Below are 15,636 nucleotides of genomic sequence, written 5' to 3' on the forward strand. Positions count from 1 at the left end.
CTGAATCTTGTAGCTGTTTTGATACATCACAGTCAGTCTGTGAGGAGCTCTGTGGGCAGGGCTCAGCCGGGATAGTGTCCATGAGCAGTGCTTGTTTTGGCTGCATGGTGTTATCAGTGTCCTTGTGGGATATTTCAACCACATGATGACTCGGACCCGGTGTGTGTGTGCTGAATGGATTGACACACTCTGCTGAAGGATGATGGAGGGAAAAGTAGATATTGTCCATAAACACTCTAGCACCAAGTTTGTTTGGGTGGAGGCCATCCAGTTTAAACAATTGTCTATGGCCCCAGAAAAGATTGAAGTTGTCAATGAAATTCACTCATTTTATGATTTCACTCATTTTAGCCATGTGTTCAGCCCAAGCAACCGTGAAAACATATTTGTTCCCCTTGCTGGGAGTGGTCCACTGATGAACGACTGAACTTTGAGTCTTCGAAGTGTTTCAAAGACTTCACTGAAGTCCTTCTTAAGGAGTTCTGACTGCTCTTTCCGAATATCATTCTTCCCCACATGGATGATGATTCGATTTGCAGTCTTGTGCTTCATCAGAATGTTCTGAAGTTCCTTGTTCACATCAGAGATCGTTGCTTGAGGAAGGCAGCATGTTGTTGTAGTCCTGCTACGGATATTTCTGATAACAGAGTCACCCACTATCAGAGTCCTTGGCTCGGCTGCGCTCTGAGCTAAAAGCCGCTGTCTGCTCGTCCTTGAGCGCCTGTTTGTAGCGGTGTTAGCTCCAATAGATCCAATAGATGTTTAATCACATTTGGGGATTCCTCACCCACATTCATTAATGCTTCAAATCTGTTCTCAAGATGTATAGGGGTAGGTTGAATGCCAGTATTCACAAGCCTTGTCATAGTCGAATCTGGGGTAGAGGAAGCTACCGCAGCAATACGAGAAACTCGTGACAATCTGATATTTTGTGTTCCTTTGGGTCTAACTCCCTGTTTGTGCCATCGATTAGTGTGGCGATCAGTTTCGGCTTGTTCCTCTACACTTGGTATAAACTGTTGAGATTCATAAGATTAATGGGACTCACCGGCTGTATGCTGAGAGGGTCCATGACGACGGTCTGCTAAGTGTTCCGTCTGTTTTGGAAGTCCAGCAAGTAACTTTGTTTCAAGAATCACAATCCTTTGTAGAAGTTTGAAGCAGTTCATGCAACAAGTAGATCCAACAGGAGGCATTTTTTCTCTCTTCTGTTTGAATGTAGGCAGTTGTTTTCCCATCTCCGGAATGTAAGCTGCTGGCAGTGGGAGGCAAAGTTTTCTTTTTGTAGTATTATTCCAGTCCCAAAGAGTTTTTAGTTTTAGCGTTTGTGCCAAAAATCTGTTGTTTGAGCACTGTGCTGATCTGCTGATGTAGAAATCTTAGAAAAATTAGAGAAAAGAACAGAAATAAGAAGCAAAGCGCAGAGCAGTAAGCTAGATCGTCCGAACGGTAGCAAAGCCGGAAGCACATATGAAAAATGTCATAGATCAGCCTCTGTGATAAACTGATCGGCCACTACTGGAAACCCCTCCAGTCACTTGTATTATAAGCAAAGAAACAATTTGTATCGACATTTCATGTATATCACACATAATGCACTGATTAAATCCAAACATGATTTGATAATGTCAGATGAAGGGATGAGGCATTTGTGTGCATTCTACAGATTGCAGAAGTCCAAGTTTTCATTACAGGAAAATGACAGTCTTCCTTTCATTTTCATTTGTGTGTGTGTGTGTGTGTGTGTGTAGGTATGGGCAGTAGTGATGAATGGTCAGAGTTTCAGGAAATTATAGACTCAACGCCGGAGCTAGATATGTGCTTGGACCCTCGAATCTTCGGAGGAGGAAACAGGTAGACCGATACACGTCATTCACACAGTTAAAAACTGAATAAAAGTACAAAACACCCGATCAATACAAAAAAACCGTCACAGTTACAGTTCTTAATCATTAAAAAATGCTCTTTAGAAAGTGGCTTTGTGTAATCAAAAAAAATTCAAGCTTTGAAGCAGGGCTGTCACTTTTTATTCGATATTCGAATTTGCATTCGAACATGACGTGAAATATCCGTAATCGAACTATAATTAAAATATCCGGTTTTTAAAATGCCATGTGTAGCGCATTTTTTACAGTCTATGATTAGACCATTCTTTCTTATTTTACTCTTATCCAGTAGAGGGCACTCTAGACGTATTGTAGCATAGGCCCATGACCAAATCAAGCGAATAAGAGCTAGTAGCCATGCACGTCTGTGCGCTCCGAACGTGTGTTCTCCACCGCGGGGAACATTGTAAATAAAAAGAGAGCCACACTTAAAGGGTTAGTTCACCCAGATAGCAAAATTATGTAATTAATAACTTACACTCATGTCGTTTCAAACCCGTAAGACCTCCGTTTATCTTCGGGACACAGTTTAAGATATTTTAGATTTAGTCCGAGAGCTCTCAGTCCCTCCATTGAAGCTGTGTGTACGGTCTACTGTCCATGTCCAGAAAGGTAATAAAAACATCATCAAAGTAGTCCATGTGACATCAGAGGGTCAGTTAGAATTTTTTGAAGCATCGAAAATACATTTTGGTCCAAAAATAGCAAAAACGACGACTTTATTCAGCATTGTCTTCTCTTCCGTGTCTGTTGTGAGAGAGAGTTCAAAACAAAGCAGTCTGGATATCCGGTTCGCGAACGAATCTTTCAGTTCACCAAATCAAACTGAATCGTTTTAAACGGTTCGCATCTCTAATACGCATTAATCCACAAATGACTTAAGCTGTTAACTTTTTTAATGTGGCTGACACTCCCTCTGAGTTCAAACAAGCCAATATCCCGGAGTAATGCATGCTCTCAAACAGTACACTGACTGAACTGCTGTGAAGAGAGAACTGAAGATGAACACCGAGCCGTTTTTTCTATTTTTTGACCAAAATGTAATGTAAAATTCTAACTGACCCTCTGATGTCACATGGACTACTTTGAAGATGTTTTTCTTACCTTTCTGGACATGGACAGTATACCGTACACACAGCTTCAATGGAGGGACTGAGAGCTCTCGGACTAAATCTAAAATATCTTAAACTGTGTTCCAAAGATAAATGGTGGTCTTACTGGTTTGAAACAACATGAGGGTAAGTTATTAATGACATCATTTTGCTATCTGGGTGAACTAACCCTTTAATCCAGATCAAGTTGATAGACTGGTGTTTCTTGCAAATAATATTAAGAAATTAATTAGGCTAGGCTATATGCCTTACTCCTGCTGCTGTTTAATTTGTCACGTTTGTGCCTGTTCTGAATCGTTTTTTTTTTTTTTTCATTTAGCCTAATGTTGTGGGATATGCATAGTGGCACTACATATAAGTTGATATTCTAAGTTGATAACCTTCTGTTTCAAACATTAAGTAAAAAAAAAGAATCATCCAGATAGTCCTGTTTATGACTCACTGTTAATACATTTGTGATTGAATCTCCATTAGGCTACGGTGTTTTTTTTTTATATGCGCAGGGGGGCGGGCACGTAGATATTCGAATATATTCGAATACATTGCATGATATTCAATATCCGTTCGAATTTGATTTTTCTCAAAAGTGACAGCCCTACTATGAAGTAATGACGAAAGCTCTTGTTCCTTCTCAGTCCCTCTCAGGGCATAGTGAATGAGGCATTCGGCATCAACACAGACTCTCTGTACCATGAGATCAAAGACGCCAAGTCGGACATCATCGGTGATGTGGACGCAGGAGCTGAACTTCTCGGTAAGCTTCATCGTTTTACCTCCACAGTTGATTGACAGTTTCTCATAAATGCAGGTTACCTTGGTTTATATGTAGCCTGCATTTAAGATCAATGATTTTCTGTTTATATTTTTTTATGCACCATTGCTAAGCGTATGGTGACTAAGTGCCTTTCTTCCCTACGCTTTGAATTGCATGCCTTTTGTCAGGAAGCCCCACTGCTGGATATATCCCCAAAGCATGTTCTCAAGCATGCTTGCTTCATGGCTGTATCTCCTGCCCCCTAAGCACATTTTGGTCTGATGAAGTTATCCTGAGTTGTTTCATTTGAGTAATTCCCGTTATTTATGTTGGCAGTTTTCTGATTTGTCTTGTTTCATTATCAAGGTAGAGCTGTTGATTTGTTTATCTCAGTGTGAAGGTGGATCTTTCTTTTGATTGGCCGTCTCACTCACTGACCCTTGACCCCTCTCTATGCTTCCTTCCTGTGTGTGCTTCTCTCGGCCACGCCCCTAGGGGAATTCTCAGGTGTGTATCTGACCACTGATTGGTTACTACTTTTAGTTCTCATTCTTTTTTTACTCTTCATGACTTTTTTGTATGGATTTAACATCAACATGAAACACAATTAGTCATATTACTTTAAACACAGCTTTAAACTATACAACAAAAGACTATATGACATATATGTCTAAAAATACACTACTGTTCAGACGTTTGGGGTCAGAAAGATTTTTATGTTTTGAAAGAAATTTATACTTTTGTTCATCAAGGAGTTTTAATTGATTATAAGTTACAGTGAAGACATGAACTTTCTATTCATCGAAAAAAAATCTAACAAAAATCTAGCAAAAACATATTTAATAATGATAATAATAAGCAATGTCTCTTCACCAAATCAGGAATGATTTCTGAAGGATCATGTGACATTAAAGACTGGAGCAATGATGCTGAAAATTCAGCTTTGCATGACAGGAATAAATTACATTATGAAATACATTTGAATAGAAAACAGTTACTTTAAATGGCAATGATATTTCACAAGATGAATTACTGTGTTTTTGATCAAATAAATGCAGTCTTTCTTTAAATAAAAACTTCAAAATCTTCCTGACCACAAACCTCTGAATGTGTATGTGCATGTTTTGAATAAATAGCTGATAGATTTTGCTTTATAAAGGAACTATAAGGTGTGTCTGTGTGATGATAAATATCTAACATGTACCTGTCCATTTGTTTTTCTCTCTTCTATTAATCTTTTCCTTAATCCCATCTCTCTTCATTTCCGTCATTATCTTCTTCTTTGAATCTTCTCTGTACTCCTTCTGTCATTTGGCTGCCTCCTCCCTCCTCGCCACTTTCCTTCTGTTTCCTCCTTGGCTCTCTGTTTCAGTCCGGGATGATTTCTTTGGTAAGGCTCATAGCCTCCTTTTCCCCCTCCCGTTATTCTCAGTAGGACATTGTGATAGGTTCCTTTGGTGAGATGTTCTCCTGTGCTTCTGCTCTTCTAATCCTGTTAACTTCGGCTGCTCAGTGCTGTGCTTTCGAATGCATGGCTTTATGGCTCATATGAATCACATTATCAATTCAGTTTGGATGTTCAGACCGTGATTATACCCCTTTAGATGTCTTGTAAATAAAACCCTTAAAGGTCATTGTTCAGTGTGACAATAAAAAGGAGATTTCACTAACTTAGAATCAAATAGCTACAGAAGTGATCAAATGTACTGTAATTCTTTGTGATTGTGGTGTAATTTCAAACAATCGTGATGTAGTTTTGAATCAGCTGTTCCTTAGACCTGGAAAGAGTTCATGGTGGTCTTTACTCCGGCTAATGCTGTATATCCCACAGGTATGGGGAAAGAGGTGGAAAATCTGCTAACAGAGAACAAACAACTACTGGAGACCAAGTAAGAATGACAGATAAACAGTATGTGTGTTTATTTGCCTGTGTATGCATGCGTCTTCATGCTCTAATGGGGTCATTTGATTTGTGTAGAAATGCCCTGAATATTGTGAAGAATGACCTGATTGCTAAAGTGGATGAGCTGTCGAGTGAACAGGAAGTGCTCCGGGAAGAGCTGGAAACAGTCAAACTGTCCAAGAGCAAAGTGGACCAGAGAGTGAAAGAACTGGAGGAGGAACTAAAGAGGTCTGTTCTCTCACAACATTGACGTTTGTTGACAGATTTTTAAGACTGTTCCTTAAAAACAGTTTTAACCCTTAAATACCCTTTAAAGTTAGACATCAACATTCTTAGTATTCTTCAGTCTATTGATTATAAACAATATAACAAGAAAGAAATTATAAAATAATATGTGTTTTCTGATGTATTATGTAAAATATATAGGGTCGCTAGCAACCCGAGGTATGTAATAGTGAAAGTATGTTTTTCCTATACAACAATTAAATATCTGATGCCTCAATAAATGCAGTTCACCTTTATTCATCAAATTGACACTGTTTGATTGGATATTTCACGCATAATTACTGCAGGCATAAAACAAATAATATCATCTGCAAAAAGTCTTCTACTGCAGAGCAATTACTGTACGCAATGAAATACGAGTGTCATTGTTATTTGATGCTGTATGTGAAGAACGGCGATCAAAATTGTGTTTTTGAAGTTGTTGAAAATGAGAGTTTTGAGAATGTGGTTGAGATCCACATATGAGCCAGATGCTTGAATGTACTGGGGAAAAGACTGTGAGGGTCTGCTCAAATTGAACCCTTCCAAGGTTAATTAGGTAATGTTTTATTTTATTCATTTGTTATTAAAATATGAGGAGAGTCCTGCCACCACTCCTCCCTAATATTTGAAATTATTGATGCAGTTCTGCTGCACTTCATTACATGTCACTTTCTGTGTTGTTAGGATAACAAAACTGTTGAAAAGTTAAATGTTTGCCTCATCTTGTTTATCATTTATGTGATTTATGTACTTTGCAACTGAATGAGACTAGGCAAGAAACATTTACATAGCCTTTGTTGTGAATGGGTGCATATTTCAAAATAAAAATATTATTTACAGCCTATTTAAACTACCACTAACATTAGTTTAATCCAGGACTTGTTTTAGGGGCCTTTCACAAAAAACGTTTTTGAGACGTGCGGCAGTGAAATGGGCAGAAAATCAAGGTTTCACGTTTTATAAAAGTTATATATTTCAGTTTCAATAACGCCATGTCATGTGTGAGTCACCGGAAATATGTGAAATGTGTCCATTTAGCACATGTTTCCACAGACAATAAACAAAGCCGCACAGTGGAATGCAAAAACGTGCTCTGTGTCCAAAAGTGGCTTTTTAAGACTCTGTGACTCCAATCTTATTAAAGTCTGAATGTCTCCCTTTGCTTTAAGGCTGAGAGCTGAAGCTTTAGGGGTATCTCAGGACTCTAAAGATGACGGCGGAGAGGATGTAAGTCAAAACACTTTAGTCTCATTTCAAACACTGCTTTTTCTGCTCCAAAACGTTGTGAGCTGCTACACTGCTGTCAATAGTTAGTAACACCTTGTTTTAGCTCAGTTCAGTGACACCATGGTATATCCCAGAATGCACCGTGATGAACTCAGTGAAAAAATCATGCTCACTAGGTTTTGGAACAGAGCTCTGAAATCTCAAACACTCAAATAATGCTTGTTTTCTTACATTATTAATAACATTAAAACCATTTATGATCTTTGAAGTGAGAATTTAAATGTTTTGCATTAAATCAAGTTGTAAACAGTCAATGGTTGGATATGAGAAATTTGACCTCCAGTCACTTCTATACAGGCTTGGCTTTTTTTAATTAAATTGGTATGCGCAGTAAACCTTTAACCTTCTGGCAATGCTTTAGTAACCTCATGTTTGATGCTGTGAATGCTGAAGGCCTGATGCACTAGCGTCCGCTTCACTGCTGCCGTGTTTTGTGCTGCTGCTCTGTTCTGTGTGGCTCTGTGGTGCAGTACTCATCTCCACTGCAGGACGATGTGGCCATGACGCAGAGACGGCGCTTCACCCGTGTAGAGATGGCCCGTGTGCTGATGGAGCGCAACCAGTACAAGGAGAGACTGATGGAGCTCCAGGAGGCTGTGCGCTGGACAGAGATGATCAGGTCAGGGAGAAACACACAGACATACAATCTCACATCCAAATCAGCTCTCAGTCAGACACTTCATCTTATCTGGCATCAAAGCATGTAAACAAAATCTCAGACATTTGCACATCTAAACGACTTGATCAATACAATTCTCATAAAAACCTGGTCGATAGGGAGTGAAAATGCATTAATGCGTTGTAATGTAACATAAAATGATACAAAACACCCTAATGTATGTAATTGATTACATACACAGCACAAATATTTTTAACAGTGATAATTATGAGAAATGTTTCCCGAATGCCAAATCAGCATGTTATCAGAATAAATTCTGGAAAATCTGGAGTAATGATGCTGAAAATACAGCTTTGCATCACAGAAACAAATATTACTGTTTTAATGTGTTTCTGATCATATAAATGCACCTTTGGTGAGCATAAGATACTTATTTCAAAAATATTAAATTATCTTACCGACCCCAAACTTTGATTTGATTTGTAGGGTTAAAAAATAAATAATAATAAGTAAGTAAAAAAAATCGCTTGAGATGCATCATGCACGGACTTCTTGGAATATCCTTTTACTGTCCTTTTACATTTACATTTTTTTATTATCATTCCAAAAAAACATTCTAAATTAAATTTGATATATATATATATATATATCAAATTTAATTTAGAATATTTTTTTGGAACTAAAAAGTATGAATTACCATATCATTTATGGCTTACTGAAAATTAATTTAGTACTCATCAGGAAAATACATGTGCTTTTAAAGTAAATTATTGTTAAAAAGATTTCTTGTGTGTGCTGTATATATATTTTACAATGCAGACTTTCTGGTTTTTCTTTTGACTTCCACAGGGCATCTCGAGAGAGTCCTCCTCTACAAGAGAAGAAGAAGTCCATAATCTGGCAGTTGTAAGTATTACAGCGGTTTTAGACATTGTGTCTGTGTTTAACTCTTAAGTCAGTTTGCAAGGAAAATCAGGGGCTTGATTTCACACAGCTGAAATATCTTAATGATGTTAAACGTGTTTAGCACAAATTTTTGTCATTTGCATTTTATCTGTTTTCCTGTTCCTTTACCTACTCACTTTGCTCTGTCTCTCTCCAGCTTTGCACGTCTTTTTAGCTCATCTGCGAGCCCTCCTCCCGTGAAACGGCCGAACACCAGTGTCAACATTCACTACAAGTCTCCTTCTCCTGCTGGCTACAACCAGAGACGCTCCCAAACCATGTGCCAGATCTCCACCTCCAGCCGCGTACTGGAGTTCATGCCTGAAGAGTGAGAGGAAGCATGCATACCTGACTGTGTCTTTGTCCCATCTGTCCTCAAATCCCCATCCACACACTGTCCTCCCTCATCCTCTGTCCCCTAAGTCTGCTCTCTCTTTCTTCTGCTCAGGCAAGCTGACTCCTGCTAAATGCTGTGTGCTGATGCTGGGTTTGACTGTTAGCTGTTGCACACTCACACACACGTTTACTTACAGCAGGAGCTGTCCAAGGAAATATCACAGACTCTGATAAATAAAACTAATAATAAAAACTATTTCTACTGATTAATGCTAACATTATCTCTAAAACAAAACTCGAATTAATGGCATTTATTTAATAATGACTTAATTTAGGTTGTGGGGTTTAGTTCTCAGGGAACACACATAATGATATTAATAACTGTATTTTTAATTAGTTTTCATTTTTATATTTTCAGTTTTCATTTCAGTTTTAGTTAAGTTTTAGTTTGTGGTTTTTGTTTATTATACTTCTTTTTAGATTCATTTTTATTTAGTTTTAGTTTCTGTATTTTTAGTACTTCAACTTATATTATTTCAGTTAGCTGCAAAGGCAACATTTCGATTTTTCACTTAGTTTTTTTGCGTTAGGTTTTTAAGTATTTCATCTAATAAAATATTACATTTTATTTCAGCTTTTTCAATTGATGGAAATGTTTTTTAAAGGTTTCAGTAAAGAATAGCAAAACTGCTGCCAAATTAATAAATGTAAATGCTTTATGAATTCATTATGTCTTAAAACATCAGTTCACATCAGCATATACATATTAAATGTTCCTTTTTTATCTGTTTGCCTCGCCCTCCATTAGCATTAAATAGCATCTGCCAAATGCATAAATGTAAATGAAATATAACATTTTGACATCACGCAGTGTGTCTGGCATTTGTTTTTGGCCTCTGGCTGGCTGGTTCTCTCGCTCTTTTGCTGACTGCTCCCTCTCTCTTTCTCTTCACCTGTAGACTGCCCAGTAACGGTGTTGCGTCTCTCCTCAGCGATTCTGCACTCTGTACTCGCAGAGAGCAGCGGCGAGAGCAGTACCGGCAGGTGCGCGAGCACATGCGCCGGAAGGACGGCCCCATGCAGACCTGTGGCTGGAGCGTCCCGTCCCGACTGAAACAGGTATCTGCTCCTGTCTTCACCCTTGACCCCTGAACTCTCTAAGCAGATTATCTGTACATAGGAAGTCAAATACAAAAGAAAAAATAAATAAAGATGGATCCAAATGCCCAAAGGGGCGTGTCTTAGTTTAGCTCCTCCCAAGATAGTTTATGAATTGTTTGTTGAAGATGTGCAAGAAAAGTTTAGTGAAAAAAAAATATATATATAAAATGATTTAGCTACACTACAAGATAGTGACAAAAAATGGCAAAGTATGTAACAGTGTCAGATATTTATAAGATAAATATACAGGTAAAGTCTGCAGTTAGAGCTTGCATCTACCATAAACCTATATATTATGGTGAAATCATTAAAGTGAGGTTAATTGGAACTTATGAATCTAGAAAAAGTAAAAACAATAGTGATGAAGAACTTAATTTCACGTAATATTTCACAAGAAAAATGCAAGGTTTAAAAGGAGTCAATGATAGTGTTATTAATTAATACTAAAACTTTTTTTGTTGTTAATTTAAATAAAGCTGAAATAAAACAATTATATATATATATATATATATATATAAACAAGAATTTTATTTTTATAAAAGACAAAAATTAACTAAAATGAAATAAGTTTAAATGCATTAAACTGCAGCATTAAACTGACTTCTATGAAAAGATGAAATTAAGTAATTATAGGTACATTTAAATATAAAATTGTTAATTTTTCTAAAAAAAACATAAGAGACAAAAACAACAAAATTAAAACAAATTAAAATGAATAACAATTACCGGTAATATCCCAACACTGTATATGAGTGATAGTCTTTGCTTATTTTTTCTGTAAAGCTGAAGACTGTAAAATACAATGATTTAGTGCTTCGTCCCATTTAGTGCTAATTGGTTTAACCTGTTCAGTGCCACGCCGTCCATCTGAATTCCTGCAGGTTCGTGTGGCACTGTTAGTTGTTTTATGGGACTAGTTGACTGCTTTCTGGAGCGGCAACAGTGTTAGGGTTGCTGTGGTGACAGTGTCGCCTTGGCTCTAACTGTGATCTCCCACAGAACGGCTCGCAGGCGGACAGTGCTCAAGATACCACAGCGAAGAGGATGCAGGCAAGTCTGAGCGGCAGAGGACCAGCATGCACCTCTCCACCCTGTCCCTTTAACTCCCGGCCCTAACCTGACTCAGCCTCAGTCAGCAAACCACAGCGTAGACGCAGCAGAAAACTGACAGAGCTGAAAATAACGTCTCTGCTAGGTTTAATAAATCTTTAGGAATGAAAGCTCTGGTGTTTTATAGCCAGAGATGTATAAAGTACTAGAGACCCAGACTTGAGTAAAAGTACAAGTGCTCTATCAATAAAATGACTTGAGTAGAAGTTGAAGTGCTCTTTAAGCACCACACTTAAGTAGAAGTACTAAAGTATTCAACATTTTTTGTACTTAAGTATTGCAAGTAGTCTATTTGAAAATTTACTACTCAAGTACTGAAAGTAAAAGTACAAGTATTGTGTTACAGGGCTCCAAACTGCGACTAAAACGGTCGCATTTGCGACCATAAATATTAAAATGCGAGTGAAGTTTTTGCTGAGGTCGCCACTGGCTACTAGGCCTATGTATTTACATGTTATCTCTTATAAAAATTGCATGTAATGCCTTTTTTCCTGATTGTTTTGCATTCACATCTTTTGTTATGTTCGCGAATTGAGAGAATACGCATCGAAGTTTTAGTGGGAAAAAGAGTTTTAAACAGTCCTCATCTGCCGCGCAGCAGCGCTGACACACACCTGATAAACGCGTGCGAGAGAGAAATGATGGAGACTTGAAGAGAAAGTGCAGAAAAACAGCGTCTATTTCGTTCATATCTTGAACAAACTACAACAGGTAAAGCTGTCATCTGTGTGGATATTGGCAATATCGTTAACAGTTCTCGTTTATAATCATAAGGCTTCTTCTTAACAAGATCTCAGTCCATGCTGTGTTCTGTTAATGCATTAACTTCATTATTTGAAGTGCACTTGCCGTCCAGTAATCGCAAAAAGCTTTGTGCTTTGTTACTTTTTAATTTACAAACTATCAGCCTTAAAATTATTCCAAATTCATAACAAAATTCAAACAATAAATACAGTTTTGGTGCTCTTTAAGGGACCGTTCACATATCGCGCCTATAAACGCGTGGAAAACGCTAGGCGCCGCTTTCTGATTTTTTTCCAAAAGCCTTTGGGCTCTTGCGCTCCTGAGGCGTCTGCCGTTGCTAAGCAACCATGACCTGCTCTCTCCATGAAGACGCGTAAATTTCAGCAAAGGATAAATGGATTTGCAGCACTAAAAATCGCTTGCAGTAGCTCTGTTACTAAATTTATTTAAAAATGGCTATCCATATACAGCTATGATCAGCTGTTCCTTCATCTTGGCTGAGCTTTCAACTTTGGTACTGGAAAGGATGAAGCTGATTGGTTGGTTCTTGTCATATGACCTGCGTTGCGCTTGCGGGATTCTGAAAAGTTGAGATGTTTTTAACTCGATGCGGTGCGGGCGCTTCTGGAAAAAAACGAGTGTGTCGCTGCCATTATGAGCACGCACGCCTACATTTGAAAAAAGATGCGCATGTGAACGGCCCCTAATGCGGCAGGCACGATCGCGAGTAGTGCCTCAGTTCAAGCAGCACGTGAACCTATCATACCTTGCTCATAATGAGTACATAATGAACATGAATTAACATCAAACCTTAGGCTATTTTATAAGAGATTCTACAGAACAACACTTTCAAACTGCGGAAAACTTGTAAAGCTTGTAAACATTGCAACGTAATATTAACCTCAGTAACCTTTCGGTGTCCATAAGTAACTATAAAGAGGAGCATTTTGCTATATTTATGAGCTATTGAATTTTTAATATTTTTACTTAACCTGTTGTCTACATGATTCAACTCCTCCTATAAAATTAAATTTTACTAATTAAGAAAAACAGACTGAAAGTGTGAAAGACATGCACTCTTAAAAATAAAGGAGCTTAAAAGGTTCTTCACAGAACAATTTTGGTTCCACAAAGAACCATTCAGTCAAAGGCTCTTTGAAGAACAATCTCTTTCTGACCTTTTCATAATCTGTTATTGTCTTCAAATGTTAAAGGTTCTTTATGAAACCATTTAGACAGGAAAAAAAAGGTTATTTTATGGTATCATGAAGCACCTTTATTTTTAAGAGAGTATGACAAAACTCTCATAGGACCCCAAACTATACTCAGGGGCCAAGTGATGCTTATGGTCCATGATATTGGTACAGATTTTGTGTAATAAACAACGCATGACTGTATATTTCAAGTTGGAAAAGACATTTAGCTCCCACTTTAAGTGAACCTTCATTCCCAGGTCATCTACAAGATGGATTAAAATGCTGATAAAGTCAAGAAAAGATGAGACATAAACACGTCAGTATGATTAAAAAGTTAAAATGTAAAATAAATAATTTAAATAAAATGCATAAAACATGTTTATTCTGTGGCACCTAAAAAAATCATTTGGCACCTAAATTGCTCCTTACTCGATTTTTTTGTTTGGAGCCCTGGTGTTATGTAGTTATTAAAGAAAGTAGTCAAAGGACAATCACAATTCCTTTGACTGTAACTTTTTGTAAACAAAAAAAAAAAAAAACAGATTACGGGGTTAGTTCGCCCAAATTGCTAAATTATGTAATTAATAACTTACCCTCATGTTGTTTCAAACCCCTAAGACCTCCGTTTATTTTTGGAACACAGTTTAAGATATTTTAGATTTAGTCGAGAGCTCTCAGTCCCTCCATTGTCCAGAAAGGTATGAAAAACATTATCAAAGTAGTCCATGTGACATCAGAGGGTCAGTTAGAAATTTTTGAAGCATCGAAAAAATACATTTTGGTCCAAAAAAAAAAGAAAACAAAGACTTTATTCAGCATTGTCTTCTCTTCCGTGTCTTGTAAGACAGTTCAAAACAAAGCAGTTTGTGATATCCGATTCGCGAACGAATCATTCGATGTAACCGGATCTTTTTGAAACAGTTCATCAAATCGAACTGAATCGTTTTAAACGGTTCGCGTCTCCAATACGCATTAATCCACAAATGACTTAAGCTGTTAACTTGTTTAATGTGGCTGACACTCCCTCTGAGTTCAAACAAAACAATATCCCGGAGTAATTCATGAACTCAAACAGTACACTGACTGAACTGCTGTGAAGAGAGAACTGAAGATGAACACTGAGCCGAGCCAGATAACGAACAACAGACTGACTCGTTCACGAGTCAAGAACACTGATCTATATATATAACTTATATTATAGATCAGGGGTCAAGAACCGTTTCTGTCAGACGTGTCCGATTCGAGAACCGAGGAGCTGATGATACTGCGCATGTGTGATTCAGCGTGAAGCAAACTGACACACAGAGCTTCTGAACCGAACTGATTCTTTTGGTGAGTGATTCTGAACTGATTCTGTGCTAATGTTATGAGCGCTGGTAAACCGAAGGCTTGCAGTCAACGCCAATGACGCCATTACGTCGAGCGCAAAAGAACCGGTGAACTGTTTTCTTCAACTGGTTTATTCAATCGAACTGTCAGAAAGAACTACTGGTGATTCGAAAACCGATGCAACCGGTTCTTGACTCGTGAACGAGTCATTATCTGGCTCGGCTCGGTGTTCATCTCTCTCTTCACAGCAGTTCAGTCAGCACTGAACAAAATATCGGAGTAAAAGTATTAAACTCATCGAAAATATGTACTGAAGTAAAAGTGTAAGTAGGAGAAAAAAATAATACTCTAGTAAAGTACAGATACTGCCTTTTAGTACTTAAGTACAGTAGTGAAGTAGTTCTACTTCGTTACTATACATCTCTGTTTATAGCTGTCGCCATACTTTCCAGTCGTCTCACTAACACTATTTACTGGCATTTTAGACATTTGGCCGATTTTACAGTCGCTTACAGCTTATATATGTCCTATGCCAGTCATCATAATTTATGTCAGCTTTGTTGAAAGATGTAGTACCATGTATCAAAGTGTAATTCATATAGAGTGGTGTGTGAATATGGTAATCAATCAGCACTTGATATGCAACAGAAATATTGGAGTAGTAAGGACCTTTGGAGTACCTTTCAATGATAAATAAGACAACACTTTTTATAATATTACTGTAATTGTGTAGAAAGTCTACTGTTCTGCTAAATTTCAGCTTAATTTTAACTTTAAAAAAAGTTACATTCAATTATGTAAAAAAAAAAAAACCAGCATTTAAAAAGGCCATATATGTAATATTTCTGATTTCATGTAATAGGAAGCAGGATATATATATTTCATACATATATTTATACATATATTTCTTTCCATTCAACATTTTTCATATTGGTTAGGTGAGTAATGCAGTGGCTGTAGTTGATAACTATTACAGTTTAATTTTAA

At 37.5% G+C, this 15,636-nt stretch overlaps 1 protein-coding gene across 21 annotated transcripts in view; it reads left to right on the forward strand.

Annotated features, from left to right (window-relative positions):
• The window catches only part of LOC132143657 (C-Jun-amino-terminal kinase-interacting protein 3-like), a 37,294-nt gene that overhangs the window by 12,354 nt on the left and 9,304 nt on the right, over window positions 1–15,636 (forward strand). For 4 of the 21 annotated variants that reach the window (XM_059554149.1, XM_059554186.1, XM_059554086.1 and 1 more), the window contains 11 exons: window positions 1,752–1,854; window positions 3,634–3,764; window positions 5,125–5,142; window positions 5,584–5,641; window positions 5,731–5,883; window positions 7,092–7,149; window positions 7,680–7,828; window positions 8,678–8,734; window positions 8,931–9,101; window positions 10,069–10,228; window positions 11,270–11,320. In XM_059554149.1, the coding sequence (XP_059410132.1) occupies window positions 1,752–1,854; window positions 3,634–3,764; window positions 5,125–5,142; window positions 5,584–5,641; window positions 5,731–5,883; window positions 7,092–7,149; window positions 7,680–7,828; window positions 8,678–8,734; window positions 8,931–9,101; window positions 10,069–10,228; window positions 11,270–11,320 (1,109 nt within the window). Of the gene's footprint in view, window positions 1–1,751; window positions 1,855–3,633; window positions 3,765–4,247; window positions 4,260–5,124; window positions 5,143–5,583; window positions 5,642–5,730; window positions 5,884–7,091; window positions 7,150–7,679; window positions 7,829–8,677; window positions 8,735–8,930; window positions 9,102–10,068; window positions 10,229–11,269; window positions 11,321–15,636 lie in introns of all 21 variants that reach the window. The other 17 variants (XM_059554077.1, XM_059554175.1, XM_059554122.1 and 14 more) reach the window with 13 other exon arrangements.

This window comes from Carassius carassius, chromosome 1 (genome assembly GCF_963082965.1).
Source record: "Carassius carassius chromosome 1, fCarCar2.1, whole genome shotgun sequence".
NCBI lineage: Eukaryota > Metazoa > Chordata > Actinopteri > Cypriniformes > Cyprinidae > Carassius > Carassius carassius.